Source organism: Sparus aurata, chromosome 6, assembly GCF_900880675.1.
Source record: "Sparus aurata chromosome 6, fSpaAur1.1, whole genome shotgun sequence".
In the NCBI taxonomy this organism is placed as follows: Eukaryota; Metazoa; Chordata; class Actinopteri; order Spariformes; family Sparidae; genus Sparus; species Sparus aurata.
Window position 1 is genome coordinate 18,166,644 of NC_044192.1, and position 22,558 is coordinate 18,189,201.

The 22,558-nt window shown below is 39.9% G+C and overlaps 2 protein-coding genes across 3 annotated transcripts in view; both read right to left on the reverse strand.

The window, feature by feature from the left end:
- The window catches only part of LOC115583474 (guanine nucleotide-binding protein G(i) subunit alpha-2), a 43,253-nt gene extending 32,860 nt beyond the window's left edge, over positions 1-10,393 (reverse strand). The window contains exon 1 of the mRNA XM_030420356.1: positions 9,560-10,393. Coding sequence (XP_030276216.1) covers positions 9,560-9,677 — 118 coding nt within the window. The 5' untranslated portion in view covers positions 9,678-10,393. The remainder of the gene's footprint in view (positions 1-9,559) is intronic.
- A 1,706-nt stretch (positions 10,394-12,099) lies between these two features.
- The window catches only part of slc38a3b (solute carrier family 38 member 3b), a 29,802-nt gene continuing 19,343 nt past the window's right edge, over positions 12,100-22,558 (reverse strand). For both annotated transcript variants that reach the window (XM_030419789.1, XM_030419788.1), the window contains 9 exons: positions 21,239-21,321; positions 19,456-19,514; positions 18,926-19,099; positions 18,714-18,793; positions 18,525-18,625; positions 17,661-17,785; positions 17,423-17,567; positions 15,660-15,763; positions 12,100-15,552 (listed from right to left, as the gene is read on the reverse strand). In XM_030419789.1, coding sequence (XP_030275649.1) covers positions 15,448-15,552; positions 15,660-15,763; positions 17,423-17,567; positions 17,661-17,785; positions 18,525-18,625; positions 18,714-18,793; positions 18,926-19,099; positions 19,456-19,514; positions 21,239-21,321 — 976 coding nt within the window. In that variant the 3' untranslated portion in view covers positions 12,100-15,447. The remainder of the gene's footprint in view (positions 15,553-15,659; positions 15,764-17,422; positions 17,568-17,660; positions 17,786-18,524; positions 18,626-18,713; positions 18,794-18,925; positions 19,100-19,455; positions 19,515-21,238; positions 21,322-22,558) is intronic.

A 22,558-nucleotide genomic window follows, 5' to 3' on the forward strand; every position in this document is an offset into this window, starting at 1 on the left:
CATCTGTCTCGACTAGCTCTAATTATTTTGTTTGTTATACATTCAAGTACGACGATAAAACATGATCTCTGAAAGCGTTTTGGTGCCTGCTTGTTTTTGCAGAATGAAAAAGGATAAAAAATGTATTAAGGGTGTCATTCGGTATGAACGTAACCATGGCAACCAGGCAGAGAGGTATAGAGGCAAGACTGGTTCATCTTTGTGAGCTCGAATCACAGATTTTTTTAACAAAGAATATTAACTTCATTCACCAAAATGTATTTGCTTAATTCACTAATGACATGTTCTCTGTCTGAGGACTTTTGAGTTCAAATACGCACACTCAAGAGACATTATGCTCATTTACAGGTTCTACATTTTATTTTTGGTTACTACTAGAATAGGTTTTACATGCTTTAATGCTCAAAAAACACATCAGTGTTGTCATGTTGTGTGCTTACCAGTACTGCAGCACCGTATTCCCCTCTGTCTGTCTGAAATGCTGATTGGTCAGCTCACACACGCCAGCACCGCTAACAACAACAAAGCAGCTGTGCTAAATAAACTCTTACGTGCCAAACTAGCTGCTGCATAAGTTTTGCAAATGGTGACGTAGTGTGATGTCACAAAGTCACAGAATTAAAGGAAGGACTACTGACGAGGCATTTCAGGAGCAGTGTTGTCTGTGGGAGAGAGAAGCTTCTGTTAGTGCCGACTTTGGGTTTTTTAACTTTCAAGATCTTTAACATGAACAAGAGCCTAAACATAACGGAAGGAAAAACAGGAAGAAAAGCATAATGGGAGAGTTTGGGGAGTTTTTTTTTTTCTCCACACACTTGAAAAGTCAGCATCTGGTATTGAGGTCATACTAACTAACTTTGTATTAAAACTGGGTAAAACTTCATTAAAACCTGCACACTTGCTGCTGACTTGCAGTTCCGCAGATGTATATTGTATCCTTTGATCCCTGCTACAAAATGTAAGTGGTCAAACTACTGTATATTTCATGAATTTCTCGTAGCATGTGTGGAGAGGGAGGGTTGAGAGCTCTGCCAGGAATTCAGCTGAGAGTTAAATCGATGAGTGACCAGAATACTGAAATAAGGAGCTTCAACTTGATGCACTCTGCAACTGGGCCACTGATGATAAATAGTATTGAATGTGCATAGCATCTGAGTAGACAGACAAGAAACTGTGCTAATGCAGTGCGCTGAGTAAATGTTCAAGTCCTTGAGTTGCTGGTGATGTAGGTGAGGTTAGCTAATTGCACCTCCAGAAACTATTGACGGGAAGGAGGGACAAGAGAGATCACCGGCTCCTGCCAAATTTTCTAGAAGTTGGAAACACCTCTCCAACAGCAGGTGCTCTTTGATGATCAGGCAGCACTCAGACGGTTTCCTTCTCCTCAGCACTAAACTAATGAAGATAGATCATTTTTTGTCTGATGAAAGATTTATATGATAGTAAGAATTTTAGGTATCAAACAATCAAACAATATAAATCTATTCTATTTTTTAATGGTGAAGACACCATTAAACAAGCATGCAACTCGGGCACAAATGCTTGCTAAGTTCTTGCTCTTGTTGTTGCAATTGATGACACAACATTGTCGTAATGTTTGAGAAAATCCAGTCACACCAAATTGCGACTGGATTTAATCACATGTACGCTCGATGAAAGAATATGAGAATACTTATTTGTAATTTAACGTCTATTTTCCATCAATATACCTGATTTGTTATAGCAGGAAAAAGCACAGGTAAATTCAATTCAATCCCCGACAACTGTGTTACATTTAGGTTCCAGTTGGTAAAGTTTATGCTTACTCACTGGAGCACATAATTGAATTGAACCCCCATTAAAAAAATAGCTCCACCTGTGTACTACCTGCTAATAAAGATTTTGCATTCAGATACACATTTACACCAGTCTATGATCACTGTGTTTAATTTGAGGCAACAACCTCTGAAGAGTATGAAATTATGAAACATTATGGTTCTACCATGACCTGTTAAGCCAGATTTGGCTATTTTCTTGTGCACCTATGGTAACATATAAGTGAAATATATATTTTAGCACCTGATAAATTTTAAATGGCACAGATGGTACCACAATGTTCCAAAATGTTTGTAAATTGGAACATTTGGAGATTCTGCCTGTGAACTAAAACCTCTATGATTTTGTTTTGATTCACTTTATTAGCATAAAAGTTGGCAGAGGTAATAATCAGACGTTTTGCTATGGTTTGCTAGAGATTTGGAGCTGCGGCTGCATCATTCTGCAGGGTGTGTGCAAACTAAACATACTCGGACCCAGTGACATATACTGTATACTCATGCTTACACATCTGAACAAAAAATTTCAAGTGTTCCCTTTATCATGATACCTTGATTATTCAAATAGACCTTATAGTTGAAGAGTTACACTCTGTTAATTATAGAGCAGAGACACAAAATAGAGGCTAGTACTTAGTTTAATGGTAGCAGCTTGCACATTTAGTAGCGTGTGACTGAGAGATGACTGTAATAAACCCGCCCATCTGATTGTCTCCCTCTGGACCAATCTGGCTGGCAGGGAAGCTTTGCACAGACAAGGAGATGAGAGAGGACAGAGGACAAATTCAGGTAACACTGAAATCCAGGAAATATTTGTGGAGAGGTTTACTAATCAAAACTGATCGCGCTGACGGTTCATGTGGCCAACAAAAGAAAAATAATCCAACCCTAACCCCTATCATTTTGTTGTACAGTCCGGGACATACTTTTAGAATATAATATTTCGAAGTTCTCTCCTCATGTGTCAGTGGTTTTCTTTTCACTTCCCTTCTTTGTCCTTTTTCCAGCCTTTTTCCTGAACACCTATGTTTCGTTTGTTAATCAGTCCCTATTAATTTGTGTTTTTCTTTTACTCCAGGTCACTTTGGCTGTTTTTGTCATGCGTCGCCTGCGTTCTTGTATCTGTTCCCCATTCGTTTCTCCTGTTCTGGATTTGTCTCCATGGCTTTATGGTTTGTCCCGTTTCTGTTATTACCGTTCAGTTTCCTGGATTCATTTTTGTTATGTGCATTTTTGAAGTTTTGTTTGGATTTGTTGGACTTTTTTTTATTTATTATCTGGGCCTTGCATTTTTCACTATTTTCTAAGGCTTAAAGTCCAAACAATTACCATATTAATTGGAAAAATAACATATTAATACATTAGGAAAGTAATCATTAGTTCAACTGACTGTATTCAATGGGAATCTACACAGGATTGTGTAGCAATCGATGGCTTACAGCTCTATGACTTATTTTCTGTCGACTTACACCTCACGTCTCATCACCTTAAGTTTTAATATTTACAACTTCCTTTATATTTGATATTGCGGAGCTGACAATTTGCTTCGGCCTGATTTTTTTCCCTGGTAACTGATTTATAAATATCTTAAGAAAAAGCCTTGTTTGTCCCTCGTATTATTATCTCTACCTCTCACCCTGTACATCACATCACCCTAAACCCTCCATCCAGCTGACGAGATCTTTTAGTGTTAATTGGTCCAAAACCAATTAAGAGGTCGAGGTCACACCAAGTTACACGCAAGCTGGCTTTGATGTCTGACAGGAGTGGATTGAAGTTGACACAGGTAACATCCCGATGAGTCTCGGGCCTGACACGACTTCATCGCCTGCCGCGGCACTCCTGCACTCTTCACCTACTGCGTGAGAGAGGTTTAGAGGAATATGAAAAGACGTGGCGGAAAAGAGATGAAAGAAGCACCCTAAATTATAAATGGGCCTGAAAAAAAGGAAGTGTGATTGGAAAATGAAAGATGGGGAGGGGTCAGATTTGTCATACAGAAGATAGGAGCAGACTATTATTGTGCATTTGTTTGTGAGCTGTGATAGGTATGTCAGTTAATTGAAAATAGTTCTCATGTGAAACTTCCATTATGACCTCAAAGACTGCAGAAGGCTGCCGGATCACAACCACGGCTATCATAAAGTCGACAGATACGTTTTTACTCCGGCTGCGGCAACAGAAAATGCAGAACACATTCTAAATTACTTTTAAAATCACATACAGGCACAGGGGCTTTATCTTAATTCACTCTCTGCCATGCACAAGGAACCAGCGCTGTGAGGATAAACTGTGGGGAGGTTTCAATGAATAGGCAGAAAACAGGCTCCTCTGCAGATACTAAACAGAACAACATTCCAAAATGAGTTACAGAGAATAAAGTTTATCAGTATGTATTCAAATTCACATTGTATCTGAGAAAGACTCGGCACAATGCTCTAATACTAGAGTGCACTATTTAACGTTTGTTTATCATGATATGAGAGATCTTCTTCAATTTTAATTACTGTTATATCATGATGTTTGTGAGTGCTGCATTACATTAAAGTGATGTCATTTTCAACTTACCAGACTGCTTTACTTGTTCTAGTACTTGTTTTTACCCACTTACTCATTATATCCACATTACTGTTAAATATGATCAAAAATTTAATTGTGTTAATATTTTGTACAAGCACCAATCCCAACAATATTCTCACAATGTCGACATCGAGGGATTTGATGGAAACACATGGTTATATTTTATTCTATCTACGGGTCTTGTTAGCTGATCTAAGCCAACTTGCACCTCAACGACATCACGATTAACAGGAGAAGTTTGTGTAAAACAACGGCATAAGTGGGCCGACATTAAATAGCAGAGGTCACGTCACAATCATTAGATTACAGGAGGGATGTGATATGAGTTTGGGCAGATTGTCCACTAGCTAATCGATTGTGGGCTGTGCCGTTCCCTCAGTAGGATAAAAACAAATAAAAGTGTAAACTGGTAAAACGGGTCACCAAATATATTTGGACACCACCCAAGTAAAGTTTATGTGTGGGAAACATTGGTATAATATGACGGGTGTGTGTCTGCCATGCGTGTTTTGGAGTTTGTCTGCCGCCTAGTGACTAGAAATGATTATTAAGGATGAATAACTTTGTTTCCATCTAAGATGTTAATGAGACTATTTAACAATATCTATCTTCTGTATGTATCTCTTCTTCCGTTTTAAAACATTAACATGTAAATTAAGACACAAACTTGTAAGTATAATGTACATACAGTGTATATAAACACTAGGATGCAGTATATATTGACATCTTTGTCACTTTGTGGTTTAAAAAACAAAAAAATGGACAAAAAAGGCTTTCTACCCAATGCGAGGGAGAGGCTGCAGTGGACCCAATAAGCAGGAGGGAATTGTTTTCTGTAAAATTCACATCAATCTGACAGCAACATTGTCATTTAATTCTTTCTAAATGTTCGCTATAAATTGTGAGTCGTGAAAAACACCAGCACTCTCAAAGGAGGTCATAAACCACCATCCTGCCTCAGGAAATACTCAGAACTTACCACTATATCGAGCACAGACTCACGTACATTCTGCTTTATATAGATGCACATCATCTCATTCACAGACCTCACTTTCTCTCTCTCACACACACACACACACACGCAGAGCCTGATAGATGTGCGGTGCCTCTGCTCATTAGTCCACTGTGACCCGAAGCCAAGACACCTCATTAAAAAAAAAATCCCTAAATCTCCTCTGATATTCTGTGACTAGAGGTCACTCTATCATGCCACTACCAAAGACAATCTTTATCGGGGGGGGGGGGGGGGGTTTATTGGACGTTGTCCGTTTTCATTACACAGAAAAACCAAAACAATAGCTCTGTTTTACATTACTCTGTGAGGGTGCAAAAACTGAATTGAAGTAGAAACTGTGTGTGTGACTGCAGCGAGGAGCCATTTCTTGCTCTATCAGCACATAAACGCACACACACGCGTTCATCGAGTACTTAGTGGTATTCTGCAGAGACATGACTAACAGAACAGAAGCGTATTATTTCAGTTTGTGGGCAGTTGTGAAGTTGTCATCTCTGGGTGGACAGTCTCACCCTGAGCCCTTCCCTCAGTCATGAGAAGTGAGTCATGTCTGTGAAGCACTATTATTATCGTCGTCTGCCTCGGGTGGGAATTAGAGATAAGCTGCAGTGGAGGCTTATTTAAGGGGAGTTCAAAGGAAGTTCCAAAAAAAAAAAGAAAAATTAAATAAAAGCAGATTCTCAATGTTTGGGTTAAAATCTACGACAGGGAAGTTAAAACTGTCTTGTCAGATTTTTATCTTTAAAAAGAAGAAGAAGAAGAATTCAATCACCCATCTTTGTTTATTATGTCTTAGCCTTTACCCTCAGGTGTACATAAACTACAGGTTGGGAACTTACTTAAAAAATAATATCTTGGTCCATATCTTGCATCAAAGGCTTAAAATCCAGTGCATAGTGAAGATGCCACTACAATATTTCACTATCATTAAGTATGAGCATTCTATCATGGAAGACTACGAAAGCAAAACACGAAAATATGGAATTTACAAAGCTTTTTTCTAATTTCTTTATTAGACAATGACTCATGTGTGCCCAAAAAGTCACCTTTAAATAGATTACTTACAAGGTATTAAGATCGGCTTCATCCTACATCATAATATAACATTACTGACCACTGGAAACTATTGATGTTTCATCAATGTCTATAGGATGTTTGCCTATAAATGTCTACAATATCAAGGACTGATGACCCTCACTTCCTGAGATGTTGCATCACAAATTTGTACACAAGTTTTTGTTCCTGGTTCCAGCACTGATAAAGGCGTGCCATCCAGTCCGTCGGTTACACAGAGAATGGTGCAACATGGCGCAATCAGATTTCTTGCAACACTCAGACTGGCGAGAGACAAGTTTCTTTTGACCTGTGAAGTTTTTCGGGTTTTTTTCCAAGCTAAAAATATGGCTTAAAGTATCAACACGTTCACTTAGAGGACATGTGAAAGCTCTTTATGTCTGGAAGAAGCTCAATAAAATGTTGGTCAGCTTTGTACCTCGTATCTACGAGGTAATCTGGGTGAATTTGCATTGTTCGATTGTTGATTTTCATAATTATTTGACAATCAGTTTTCAACTGAATTGACCCCTTTTTAAGCTGAAATCTTCACTGTAGCAGCTGAGGTAAAAGCATTGGCACCAACACCATGTAAAGTGGGTGCACAAGCACACCGTGTGATGAGGGTGTAAGCGAAGTCTGTTCAAATCAATTTGGGATCTCAGGGCTTCTGGAGACTTTGATCACACCAGGCCAGCTGTGTGGTGCCATTTCATTTTTTTTAGGAGAATGGAGCAACTCTGTTTTGCCCCGAAGCTCCACATATGTTTTGTAAATGACAAAACTTCACCTGACTTTACATCGACATGGGTGTGAGTGGATAGTGACTGAATTTAAATATTTGGCTGAACTAATCCTTTAAAGCTGTAGCTTTGATAGCTACTTGCAGGTAAGCTAGCATGGTTTTAATAGCTTTAAAACTTGAAAAACGTTGTTAGCTTACTCACACATATGACCAAAAGGGGAATCTATTTCTACAAAACTAGTTTTAAAGCAACATTATGTAGCTCGTATAGCCTTGAAGGTGCAGTATGTTGTTTTGAGGAATACACTTTAATCACAAGAGAAAGATCTGCAGAAACAAACTGACTTTAAAGGACACATTTTCATACTGTTTTACACTGTCTATATATGGCGGATCCTGCCACCTGTCTGGCTCCAAACCTAATTCACCTCTTAGAACAGCTTGTTTATTCAGTTATGGAAAAGATACATATTTAAGTTTGTATAATTACCTCATTATTGTGGTAAATATAAAAAAATTCTGAGTTTGAATTTCTTGTCCACAACTTGTTGTGCCTCTTTACGATAACAGCTTCAGAATCATGTTGATGGTTCAGTGTCTTGTAACAGGATGAATGGTGTCTCCATCACTTGTTTCTGCACTATGTTCTCCACAAATTGTTACAGCCCTGGTATTTGCGACAGCAATCTCACACTCAGAAACTGTGAGGGGGGGCAAATCACACAAAATCCCAATTTAGACAAAGCACTGCTTTAAGAAACTTGTGTATTCTGACAAAAAATTTTTAGAAATTCACTTAACATGTTTGTGATGTTAACGTACTAATAGCAGGCCGATTCACGACAGAAGACACGTTGAATTTGACATGTCGAGATTTCCTCCATAAAGAAAAAAAAAACACCTGCTTCTGGAACCCTGTTACCTCCACCTTCTCTAGGCAAAAAACGGCGCTGCTATTTTTACTCCATCCGCTCGCTGTGATCGTCAACCGTCGCCTCATTCAACTGTCACCGCCCCAGCTCCACTGTGCTGAACATGCGTTAGATGAGACGAGATACTTGTCTCATGTAGAAGTGTGCTTCCGTGTAGGAAGACAGAGCAGACTGAGCGCGTCAAGACCATCAAAAGATTAGAAACCATTCATCAGAGGGCCCATCAGTATATTACAGGTGCATCCGGCATATGCTTTATGCCACTGTAGGAAATGCTCACATTTAATGAGAGGACATACACACACATTTACACTGGGAGAGATGTTGGTCTTCAGATAGAAAACAATGCCTGAGGCTCTTTTGTACATTGTCTCTCACAAACAGTTTAGCTGAAGGCTGCAACTGAAGGATGAAAACACTCTATCATTAATGGCCGTTCTTTTCTCGGGCTGATCGTTTAATGAGTGCAGTCGAAACATATCTGGATTTTCACATCTGCAGGCTCCTCAAAACTTAACAAGTAGCCATCCTGTCGCCTGGATTCCAGCTTGTCAAAAGCAAGAGGACACCCGTCCAGCTGCACCCACACCAGCCCACCCCTCCGGCACACACACACACACACACACACACACACACACAAATGTAAACGCTGAGAAGAAGAAAAACAAATCAAAAGCCGGATGACAGCAAACCACTACGGCTGATTCAGATAAGAGAGGAAGTGAGAATGTGGTAGTGAGTGGGAGGAAGTGTGTGCGTGTGTTTGTGTGTGTGTGTGTGCGTGTGTGTGTGTGTGTGTGTGTCTGAGAAGAAGTAGAGCTTCCATATTCTATTTAATAAAAACTTGCTTTATTCACCTGCTGTCAGCAGACACACAGGAATAGTTTTTCGGTTTTTTTTTTTGCTGTGTGTCTGTGCAGGAGTGGACTGATGTGTGTTTAAGAGAGCGGTGCTGAAGTGTGACCCTGTTAATGTTTAGCTGTCTGCAGGTCCACGCTCAGGTTTGATAAATTGAATTAAGCTTTCTGGGCAAAGCGCCAGCTCCGGGGCTCTGAGAGGCTGTGCAGCATGTTGACAGGATGATATCTGACTTATCTCTAAGTATATGGACACATGGGTTGAGTAATGGCTCAGCTACAGACTGCGTCTCAGTAGGACTATAATGACCTGTTTTCTGAGCTGTAGCTGAAATCATTTGGCCCAGTCTTGACTGGTTGGAGGAACTCCGCGGGTGGTTTTGATGGCACCGTGTTGTGGCTCGAGTAACGACTTAATGCTTGGTCAAGTCCAAACTTTGTTTTGTCTTTAATTCCCAACTCTTGCCCGTGTTGCATCATGTGGAGTTAATAACCAGATCATGTTTGAGTGTGGAGATGTTTCTCATGATAGACTCTAAGCACCAGCAGCAGCTGTGACCTACCCAACAGGAGCAGTTTCACTTCTCTGGCCGCCTTCTCTCCGTCCTCTCGGAGGTTTTTGTCAATCATCTTTGACCTCTCCGCCGCAGCCTTATCCTCGGCGCTCACCGTACAACCCATGGCTCCGAAACGCAGGGGCGCAGCGCAAAAACGAGGCTTCAGTTCGGATGGTGTCAACGCGCCAGCCTGCGCCGAGAACAAGAGGATGGAACAACCGATTCTGGAGTTGTGGAAGAAAGTCAGTGTCCGCGCTCTCCTGTGCAGCTAGAGGCTCAACGATGACGCGGATGCGCCCGAATCATTTGTTTTCTGATTTTTTGTTTTTTTTTTGTTTAATCTCAGGCTGTTACCGCTGGTCCATTTCTCTGTCCTGCATCCATCCACAGGCTCAGATGCCTGTGCTCGCTCCTCACTTAGTCTCGTCGGCCTGGTGATCTGCTGCTGCTGCTGCTGCTGTGGCTGCAGTCCTCGTCCGCTTCCCAAAATTACGCTCCTCGGTTGAAATCAGATGTCCCGACGACGCCTTGGAAGTGTCGTCGACGTCACTCGGGCAACTTGTAGCGACTGTCCAATTAAAACAGGTGAGCCCTCCGCTGTAGGGCGCGCGCGGAGCCAATTAAAGTGGGAGGCGGCGAGGCGTGACGTGCGGAGTGCGGTGCGCAGACTGCAGTGGGCGCTGTGCCAGCGTCAGTCCTCTGCGCCTCTCGTGGACGCGGCCTCTCACGCGACAAACACAACGACGCACAGCAGTCACACCCGAACTCTGACTGACCGGAGGGTGCAGGAGAGGGTTTCTCTTTGCAAGGCTGAAGGAGGGAGTGTGGAAACGTCTACAGGGCCTTTGTGTCACATGTTTGTGAAATAGCAGGGCACATACTCTACTCAGGCTGAGAGAAGAGGTGGAGGACAGCGCCCCCACGTGGCCACGAAGAGATGTTTCCTCTGATATCTGGCAGTTACTGAGCTGCATGTTCTGTAGAGTCATGAAGAGTGATATGTAATAATTATAAAATAATATAAAAAGAAGAACAATAATTAAATAAACTGATGACACACGAAGTTATTCAGAAAGTAAAATAATAAATAATCATAAATAAATGGACATTCAGCTTTTGTATCTTATGTTTTGTGGACTGTGAAACTTCACCTGACTTAATTGATTTTTTAAATTTTGGGTCAACTTTTCCTTTAAGCTACACTGATTCCCAGACAACTTATGTTTTTTTTTTATTAGTAAAAGACAGAAAGATACTGATAGAAACTAAAATCGTGTGTGAATATAAGATACAAAATAAGATACAAGTTAAAAAAAAAATCTTAAAGTACACCCCAAAAAAATAATTCACTCAGTTCAGTTCAGGGGATATTTCACAGTCCACAGAACATTTTTGGAGTTTCACAGCAGAACGGTGATGCAGCATCCCCTTTAAAAAGATGAACTAGACTGGGACGTACATATTTAAAAAATGGCTCTATACAACTCAACCAGTGTAATTCACGTCTATGGAAGCTGTCAGATGCCAAACTGATTTGAAACACTGTCATTTACACCTCTGATATCAGATGGAGCCCGCGCTAACGCTTTTAGCATGGAAGCTACAGTGACGATTTTGTATTAAAAAGGGTGTAGATTGCATATTTTCAGATTAATTTGGGATTTTGGGGCTTCAAGAGACTTTTATTACACCAGACAAGATGCATGGACCTGTTTAAAGTTTTAATTGTTTCTTGTAGTTTTCCTTTTTACATTTAAAAAACAAGTCACTATCTACTTCAGTTGTTTAGGCGAATGCTACGATGTTTTGCTGTGAAGCTCCCAGAAATGTTTTGTGGACTGAGAAACTTCACCTGACTTAATTGATTTTTTAAATTTTGGGTCAACTTTTCCTTTAAGCTACACTGATTCCCAGTCAACTTGTGTTTTTTTATTAGTAACAGACAGAAAGATACTAATAGAAACTAAAATCTTGTGTGAATATAAGATACAAAATGTTAACTGCTAATTCACATCTAACAAGCCATTAAACTGTTGCTCACGTGCTGTGACGTTCTTCCTCTGAGACACTAAAGGTGTCTTTAATTTGCTCTCACATGAGGGCTGAAGTGTATCAGAAAAAATCTGATTAAAGTACCTGAGGTGTAGAAACACAGAAGCCTGTGTGTCCTGTCTGCTATTTTTGCATTTGCAGTATGTCGACCTAACAAGGGCAGCAGCGAGGGATTGCAATGACCTAAAGTATGAGTTTGGTGTTTTTTTTGTAAACACAGTTTAGCCTTGACAGAAACGATAAGAGCACTGAGCAGGAATAGATAAACTCTTCTTTTAAAACATGTACACAAATGTGTGTGTGTGTGTGTGTGTGTGTGTCTGTAAATGTCTATTAAAAAAACATTAAATGACAGACAAATTGATGGCAACACAAACAAAAAACAAATGCTAGGCTTTCTGCTTTGTTCAGTAGCACATAAAAACAGTAACACAAATGTGCGCTGCTATAATCAAAACTTGCCTCGGTTAAGGAAAAATAATGACAACACAATGTAAAAACATCTACAATTATTTTATTGCCAAACTAAAACTGTCCCTGCTATTTACACTTTACAAGCTACTGTAAATATGCATCACAAATATAAAAGGTTTACATTTATATACATTATTTATATAAAGCCACGTCTTATTCACCAAAATCCATATACCTTATTATAATTTTATAGTCCTGTCATTTCCATAGATTTACGTCTTGAACAACAGCTATAATAAAATATCACACAGATTTGTTTTAGGTACATGAAAAATGCATATTTGATATACTGAGTCTGGTATTAAAACTGTGGTACCTGTTTAAAAGCTGAAGGCATTTCAAAGCAGTAGGTAGTCAGTTGTTATTTTGGCATGATCCCTTACAATAAAGCGAAGATACACAATGACAAAACTAAACCTTAATTTTTTAACACCACGGCAACCACTGCAAATACATGTGGAAAAGCGAGGGACAGAGGCGAATATGTGCACTAAATATTTCCTCTGCTGTTGTTCATAATTTAGCTGTAGAAATCAGAGAAACAATCATGAATGGCTAAACAAACACAAAATAGAGTAAATATATAAATAAAATGAGAGAAGTGATGATTTACGCAGGACTTTTTTCAGAAGCCTGAGAGTTACGATTAAATATAAAACCATCTTTGGGTAAAAGCAGCAAATATTTGTTATAACATTTCTCTGAGTTTTTCCCAGTTTAAAAAATTGTGCTGTTTTTAAACTTGTTCATTAGTGATCTCTATATTTTCTATATAATGAAACGCTCCTGCGATCTGTAATAATAAAAAAACAAAATTAACTTACATGCAGGTTGTCAGTGCTATTGTGGGACACAGAGTTCACCTACTCAAGAACTACTGGAACACATTTCCAAATTAAGCTCAAAATTAAAGCGTCATCACTGACAGAATACACAACAGTAATATTTGAAACATCATTTCATGTAGCGTCTTCTAACAAGGGCCTTCATAATACAAATATAACACTATAATAACTATAGCACAGACTGGGACTTGAGTACACTTCACGATAGGATGCCAAGTATTAAAATAATTATCTACTATATGTACGACAATGTCAGCAGGAAAAAAATCTGTGCGGTTCACTACATCGACTACAGGACGGAACAGACGTGACAGCATGCAAAACATTAGCCTCAAGTCTATATAGTCACCGAGGGTGAGAGCAGATCAAAATACTACAAACCAGTACCGCAAAGACGTTACGACAGAATCAGAAAAAAAGCATAATACATCTTCAAATTAATCAAAAATTAACTTGTTAAACTCTGGCGCACCCACCAGCAGGTTTATCTCTATAAATTCATGTTGCTTGACGTGGTATTGTTCAAACCCACAGAGCTTTTGCAGGTTCACCCAGATTATAAAAAATAAAACTAATTTTCTAAAAGGATGGCATTTGGTTTTATCTGCACAGGTTTTGAGATATGTGCAGTGCTGAGGTGTCCATATTTTTCTTTTCATGTACCGCAAAACATGGGTGATCAAAACTATCTGCGTGGCTTTATACCATATTTTTCTCTGCTGGTTGTGAGATTACGGGTTTAATAAACATGATATAAAATGTTAACCAATGAGTGTTACAGGTGCTGGTAGGCCATGTTTTGACACCTTGGTAGCTGTTTCCTGCTTCCGGTTTTATGCTAACTAAGTTAGGCTAAGCTAAGATAACCATCTCCTGGCTATAGCTGCAAATGACACACAAATATGAGTGTGGGATCCATCCTCTCATCCTTCACTCTGCAAGAAAGTCACTAAAGGTTATTCCCAATTCCGAATGTCAAGCTATTAATTTAATTTAAAGCAGCTGTAAGCGTTGTTGTTGCTTTGTCTAACTTCCTGTCCATTTTGCAGTTAGCAATCCCCTCCCTCCTCTTTACGCTGTCACATAAACACGCCGCAGTAATCACCACGCATAGCAGCAAACAGGAGGATCCTGCACTCTCAGCGTTCATGAGATGACAGGACCGCCTCTTTATGGAGTTCTCTGTCCTGCTTGGATCAAATTGGCAGGGATACCAGAGAATGTCTTTCCCCTTTATTGCATGAGCAGGGCTAGGAGAGTCATGGGTTACTAACAAACACTCTACAGCAGGGATTACTGTTGGAATATCGAGCTATTTAACACTTGTTTTATTACAAATATTTCACTTAAAGCAGCTTTAAGTTAGCGAGATGAGTTTTAATTTCCGTTTAATGGGCATGTAGCCATCATAAAACTTCAATCATGTGTTAAAACATACAGCAATGTTTGAATTTAACACACTGAGAAATTTTAGAGGATATCAGAAATTCATGAGGTTCATGAGCTAAACTTAAAGGGGAACTGTCGGGGTAAACTTACACTGTACTCAGTTAATATTCAAGGTCACAGTTTGGCTTATGTGCTTGGAGAGGAATCAGATCCCTACATTTAGGCATGATATTTTATCAAGCATCTGAAATATTATCAGTCGTAACACCTTCCATTGTTTATACCAGCTAAGACAAAAACTGACATTACACGTGATGTATCTGGATCATTAACTTCATCATATACAGTAGTTAAATATAGTCCATTTGAAATTAAAAATATTGTAGCTAAATAAATATATATTCCTGTTTTTTCTGTACGTTTGTGTGCTGTTTCAAATACTTAAAAGGCACCAGGGTTTTCTGAAATAAAGTTAGCTGATCTGGAACATAAGCTTAGACGTAACATCTCTGGCAGTTGATAGATCATGAAATGAAATGTCGCCAGCTCTCTAAGGCCCATTTGTCTTATATGACACTGCTGTGAACTGTACAGTGTGCTGCTGGTTCAGGATTAGATCATCTGACCGTCCCCTTCTGTGCGTCTCGACGAAAATAATTAATATTTTTTGTAAGAGAGTAACTTAACAGTTTCTCAGACAATCGCGTCTTCTGTTTCTGTACAGTACCAGCTGCAGTTGTTTGTGTGTAAATCAAGAGGATGCGACAAGGCAAAGGACCATGTCACCATCATGGATCGACTCAGTCGCACTCAAACAGACCCTGTTCACTCCCGATCATTCATAAAAATTACTATTGCACTGCGTTAAAATTGAAATATAGAACATTGTTACAGTGTGAAAGGGTTTTGTTCAGATATGTGTTAAGTTACAGTCAAAAGTTAATTTAACTTGATCAGTATCAACATGTTATACTGTGTACTATTACAAAGCCCAGGCCCGGTGCTGAGCAGCCCTGTAGTGTGTTCCCATTGATAAGTGATAGTGTTCCCCATCACGCTGACCAGTTGGTTTCCCCCCCTTTCCAAAGTTCACACACACACACACACTCTCTCTCACACACACTGAAGCAGCATCTAGTGGGCTCCTGCAGCGAGACCGCCTCCTGTTGTCCAGTCAATTATTATGAAGCTCAGACTCATCACCATGAAGGAGACGCCCAAAGCAGCAAAACAGGCAGCCTGATGGAAAGAAGACAGGCGGTTAATTAACGATGTCCAAATATACACCGTGGTGAAAGCCTGTGGTAGTCAGGGAATCAGCATAAAGACAGGCTTGGCGGGCTCACCAGTATCTTAGGGGTAGAGCTCATGGGTTCATCATCTTTGGGAACAATGCGGATGTAAAAGACGGCAGGGAAGATGAAGATGAGGCAGGGAGCCGACGTAGCACCTGTAAGGAGGAAGAGGAAAGGCTGGTTAAAAAAGTTTTATTGAAGGCAGTGGCATAAAGTTGACCAACCCCAATCTCAAAGATATATTTATGTGACCGCTCGACACTTCTGCTGATCTACTGATCAGGGTGACGAGTACCGTTTAATACAAGCGTGTCTGGGTTTGGTTGTTGATGTGGCATAAGTGATGTCTTTTCCTGGTTTTAAGGGCAGAATTACAGCAAAGTGATGTCATTTTCTGAACCTACCAGACTGTTCTATATGTTCTCATACCTGCCGTTACCCGCTTGGTCATGTTATTCACATTACTGATGATTGTTTATCAAAAATCTCATTGTCATTCCTATAATACTGTTGCACCATCAATATAAAGGTATTTGGTCTAAAATTTTTCGCGATTTGACTTTGTTGCCCAGTCCTGGCATCTATCAAGTGCTTCTAAGGGGATTTCATCAAAATAATATTTATATTGTGTAGCGAATATAGCCTAAAGTATTGCAATATTATCTTAAGACCATATAGCCCAGCCCTGGCAACATGTAAGTTTAAGGACACTTTATTGTAATTTTAAGCAAAGACCTTTAAAGAGGAGTACTTTTATGTTTGTTTGCTTGTTTTATTTGTTAACCATTTTCTATAGAATTGCATTATATTTTCCAATTGCAGTTATTAGTTTATTTGTAACTACATCTATATTTCCTCTTGCATAATCATTGCATTGTCATGGAATCAGCACAGTTTGCAATATGCTGAGTGTCAATAAGTCGTCTGGCAAACACACTACTGTGTTTTACACTAACGTGAAGTCTCCATTACTAACCGGATGTTAATCTTAATACTGTCTGGTTGGGCAATATTTTGCACAATGTTACAGCTCTTTTCTTTTTATGTGTAAATATTGTAAATATCAGTTTTTATTTAAGAGTCTTGACTTGTAGCTCCTTTTTACTTTGCTCTTAATATGTTAATTGTGACCACCATACCCCAAAATATGTCTTGAATTAGCTATTAGAATTATACTATAATTCATGCTTTGGTGTTGTTGTTTGTTTTTGATTGTTTTGTGTGTTTCAACTCAAATAACAGCAGATTGATTCCTGGATTGTGAGTCCTAAAAATATACAATGGTTTTTAGTGAACAGCTCCATAAATTGGGTCATCTCATCTCATCTTCATGTTATGTGTTCTTTAAGAGGGATTTGCGTGTCCTCCCACACATGTACTCGACTACTACATGTTCCGCAAAAGCAAAGTCTGTTGCTCTGAAGGTAAACTCGGCGGCCCTTTGACCAAAATGTTTTCAACTTTCATCTGTAACCTGTGAAAACATGACCGCCGATCTGATGACAGAGCTCAACAATAATATTGACTCAGGTCGTCTGTTTGTCTGAGAGCAAACACGCGCTGGTCCCGTTTTTTTTACTTTTGCTTTTAATGTTTTTTTGTGTCAGACACGTCAGACAGGAGGTTCAGTCTGTAAACAGACAGAATGAGTAAACCATGACAACATCATATGCTGAATTTAACCTACACAGAGTGGATAAATAATAATGTTAATCAAGTTTGATATATGATAGTGTGTTGGCTGCTTGTCCACAACTTTTAAGTGTATCGACGTGATGATGTATTTGGGGGGTCTGCCATGGCGCTGTACTAACCAATGATGCCAAAGATGCCCAGAATGTTGGGAGCAAATATAACCAGCATGTTGATGAGGGTGAGAAGAATGACAGCGATGGCAATGTGACGCAGCCAGTTGAAAGACTTGGTGGGGAACAACATCTGCTGGATGGCTCTGCGTACCTGCAGACAGACACAGAGGGAGGAGGATCAGTGAGGTGATAATACCACGATAAGATATTTAGCGAGGGGGAGAAAAACCAACCACAGACTTACAGGGAACAGCACAATAGGGACGGTCAGCGTCACAGCAGTGAGGACGGCCACACGCACACACAGGATCAAAGTGTCGTATGGGTCGATCCGGCTGTAAGTGTGCAGCAGCTCAGGCTCCACATTGTCTATAGAGATGAAAAGAAAAAAAAAACATTATCAATAAAGTTTTCTCATGTGGAGCGTCACTCAGTAATAACGCCTCCTATCACGTGAGAGCACAATGTCACCACAAGAGGGAGCTTGGGCTCCATGAGCAGCAGGAGAAGCACTGACAGCACTAGGTCTGTTTTTCTTCAGTTAAGACAAATACTAACCATAAAGGCTACATGCCATCATAATAAACAACATATTACCATAGATTAGAAAAAAAAAACTAAAGAGCTTTCTCCTTTGAATTTATAAATATCCGATCATTTAGCTGCCACAAAACAAATTTGAGTAATTGTAAAGGCTGCATTCAGACAGGGTATTTATGTAAAACTGTAAATGTCTCATTGATTGATTCACATTTTAAGTCCGCATTAGAAAGCAGCATTGCTTCATTGCAATGTCAAACCCTGTAGATTCCCCCGATTGGACTAAATTATAGTTTTTTCTCGTGTGCTGTCACCAGAGGGAATTTGTTTTTTGTGTGACAAAAGACATACTGTATCGATCAATGCACTGACTGATAGACTGCTGTACAATTGCACTGATGCTGTATTGTAAGTCTCTTTGGATGAATGCATCAGCCAAATGAATGTAATGAAGAAGATTATTTTTTGTGTCATACAGTCATAGTTGGACCTGCAAAATCCAAATTGTAATGTCATACAATACTGTAAACACAAACTCCAAAACAGTGCCAGGGACAGCTGCTCTCACCTTTAAAGGTCAGATAGCCAAAGAGAGCTGCAAGGAAATACATGGTGTACATGACGAGGATGGAGATGTTGGACACCTGCTGCATCCTCTTCTTCGTTGGACTAAAATCAGAGAGATGAAAGTTGAGAGAATGCCAAATTCTGCACAGGAATGGTATCAAATATCGCGGTTGAAAGAGGGGTCACTCACTTGCGGAGCTCGGTGTAGATGGGCAGGACCTCGGGGTGGCACACAAAGGCGAAAGCCAAGATGGGAATGGTGTATGCTGTCTGTGAGGAACAAACAAACACGTGACAGTCTATGATTAGCAGGCCCAGAATAAATGTGGCTATGCACGCCGGCAAGAAGCACATGCAGGCTTCAACATCTGTTTTTTATTTTTTTTCCCCTGAGCCACCAACCTGTGAGTTGATGGTGAACATGCGTGTGGCGCAGTGGTCGGCATCATCCTCGTGAACCAGACCGTTGCTGTACTCGTGCCCGTGGCTTGAAACATTTAGGCTGAGGTGAGCGGCAGTGCTGTTTGCTGAGAATTCCTCGAATGGGCAGGGAATTTGAAATGTCTTATAGATCACCTGCAAAAACAGAAAAGCAAAGTATAATCAAGGAAAAGACATAAGGATGAGGGGATGTAAAGAAGGTCCCTCAATATTCCCTCGCAAGCTCAAAAAAGCCTTTTCAGATCAGATTAGTGTGACTCAGCCTGTAAGTACTGAGGTTTTACTCTCAACCTTTGATGTGTCGAGGCAGCTCTTACATTCGCCTTATCAAACATAGCCACATACCACTGAATATAGAGACGAGGGTGGGAAAGAGACGAAGGTGGGAAAGTGAGCTAACATGTGTGCCAAGATGACATGCCAGAACAAATGAGGCTCCTTGTTAAGAGCCACTGTGATGATGTGCCACTGTGTGAGCCAGGCAAACTTACAGCGCTGAGAAAAAACACCATGCAGCTGAGAGAAAATCCACTGGTATAGCCGAGGTAACCTGGAAATAAAGCAAGAGAGGTTGCTTAATTTAGACTGAACTAAACCATTTGGCCTTCATGTGTTGTTTTGTAGTTACACAAGACGTCCACAAAGTTTACAGTCAGAAGGGTTTCCTGCTGTTCTCTGAATGAGGCTTCTGCAGAAAACGGCATGAAAATGCCAAATCAGAATGGCCTCACAGCACTATATCACCAGAGAGAGCACATTATAGTGTGTGTGTGTGTGTGTGTGTGTGTGTGTGTGTGTGTGTGTGTGTGTGGGAAGTTCAGGCTGTGAACAGGGTGTGATCATCTCAGTGAAAATGATGTCTAATTGGACACTTGCTGTTTCCGCTGCCAGTGGCGGGACAAAGATGAAGACTAATTGCTTGACTTGAAGGTCACTCCATCAAAATGCCATTATCAGAGTTGGCTCAAAGTCCCAAAGGTGAAAAATGTTTTGGAAAAAAAACACATTTGGCAAATGCACAGTATGTGTTAGGTAAGCATATTGGAATTAAATGTTTGAAAGGCTTTGCGATACAGTTGAAAAGAGTTAAACAAAACCAACTAGATTAAGGATCTAAAAGTTGAGCCTGAGTGAAAACAGACGATGTTCCAGAGAGGCAGAGAGGTGAAAGGAGGCAGGACTATGTGAGATTAAATGTATTGTTTTCAAGAGTCATCACTAGTTTCTATCTTCGAGTTGATGGTATACTCTAAAACTCATCTGAGAACTAAGAATGAACATGTATTTATACCTCAATTAGTTTGGAAATCTTAAAGCAACATTATGTAAAGACAGTTTCTGAGAGCAACACCACAGTCAGAAACACAAATCCCAGGTCCATAGTGTAGGTGCTAACAACAAACAAAACTCATGACATCATAACGATGTTATGTGTTGTATGTTGAAGTAAATAGTATGTAACGCTGTGATCCTACCCTCTCACCGAAGTGACATAGTGCAGAAACACGTGATGGGGGGGAGCAACTGAGACAGAGACACCATTCACCCGGTAACAGGACACTGCACAATCAACATGATTCTGAAACTGTTAGGTTAAAAAGTTACATAATGTTGCTTTGAAATTGTATATCTACTGGTAAACCAAGCTGTATTAGATTGAGTGAAGCCACATAAAAATATTTAAAGTACCAGCTTAATCATACTCATACACTAGTTTCAAGTAACTTTCCACTTAAATTAGTGAATGTTTCCTTTAATCTTGACCTTTTTTATTCAGAGTGCTAAAATTAAGAGTGATATGCTAATCGTGTATGTAGAAAGTCTAATATTCAGTAGCGTAATCTAAAAAAACATATAAAAAAAAATACTCTTATTATATTTTAAACCTTGGAAAACTATTAGAGTTTACTTATTTCTAAACTCTAAAAGTAAAGAAAATTAATTTTCTCCTGAATTCAGTGTTTATTTTCTGCTAAAGCTTAACCTTATGCATTGATGGTCATTTTGTCTCACCATGAGTATTTTACAAGAATTTTTTTTTTTTCAGGTGGAAATGGGCTTCCATAGAACTAGGTACCAGTTATGGAAATTCAGTGAGGAGTTCTCACAAAGGTTCCTGGAAAACTTTCCACAAATGTGTCCCCTGCTTGCAGCGTGAACACATGATGTAGGTCTAACAAGTAAACTCAGATATACTGTGGCCATGTCTGATTTATTGCGGTTACATTATAAAGTTTTCAACAATACAGATCCAGCCGTATTAGCTGTACTCACCGAGCTGTTTCATTAACGCCAGGGGCAGGATGACAGAGGCAGAGACCATGATGACCAGGTAGTTTCCATTCAAGTACCACAGACTGTTGGGAGACAAATCTAGTTTACTTTGGTGAGCTCAGTTTTTCAAACATTGGCACAGAGACACAGTACACAGAGACGGAGACGAAAATAGAGCAGGAAAGTGGTTTGAAATTGGTTTACACGTCTGGTGAAACTGTAGGTGCTATTTTTCTCTCAAATCCTTTAGTCTGAGAGCACTTTGTCAAACAACATAAGGTTGTTAAAAAGAAGTGCTGGTCCAAATGGTTCACGAGTTCAGACCAACAACAACTGCTGGGAACATCACTGGCCTTGAAAAGGTGGAAAAAACGTGTCTGCTTATGTTTCTCTCTACAGACGTACTGGAATAGGCGGTTACATAACTCTGATGATTTATGTGACGGTTCACAGTCGCAGAAAGGGAAGACGTGATGGAGCCTAAACACCACAGCAAAGACGGAGTCGGTATATATTACCACCGGTGTCAGCTTGTTGCATCACACCTTTGCTATCTCTGTCCTTCTCTTTTAGTTTTTACCAACCCCCATACCCAAAGGTGAGGGAATAATTTCAAAGATTATGGATTATGACAGAAATTGAATATAATATTCATAAAGTTGGTGTCATTAGCATTTAATCACCCCAAACTAAGAATCTAGTGAAGGATAGAAAGACGTATCCAGTGTTGCTGCTGTATCATTAGTTGCTAAATATGGGAACCACACGTGTCCTCCCATTACATAAACAAACATACTGACATGTATGTATGTATAGGTGTGCTCTTAAGACATGTGGGCATGTTGGTACCAGGATGTAATCAGAAGTTTTTTGCATTCACCGAATAGCTGACTGTCTCAGTGTCTCAGATATATTTCCAGCCTTCAGTCAGTCCCCATATGATTGGTAATAATAAACAGATGATATGTGGTTAACGGCTTGTTTATTTACATGTGAACAGATCTGATTTAGACCTTGAGGTGGGCAGCCACTAGTTTACACAATGGAGTAGACAGGACGGACTGTTCTTTTCTGTCACACTCAGGAAAACAAATATAATCCATGGGCAGTGTTGGAAATCTCAAACATCAGTAGCTGCAGATTTTAGGAGAGCGCTGGCAACAGAAAGCTCATAGGCAAACTATTAAACACAACTGTCTCCAAAATCCTGTGTATAGAAAGGTCTTTGTGTCCGCCCCCTATTTAAGCTGCTAAGCCTGTTATTCTTAACCCTCTGATCGAGACACAAGCAGTGGGATCAGCTGTCCGCCATGGTCCTAC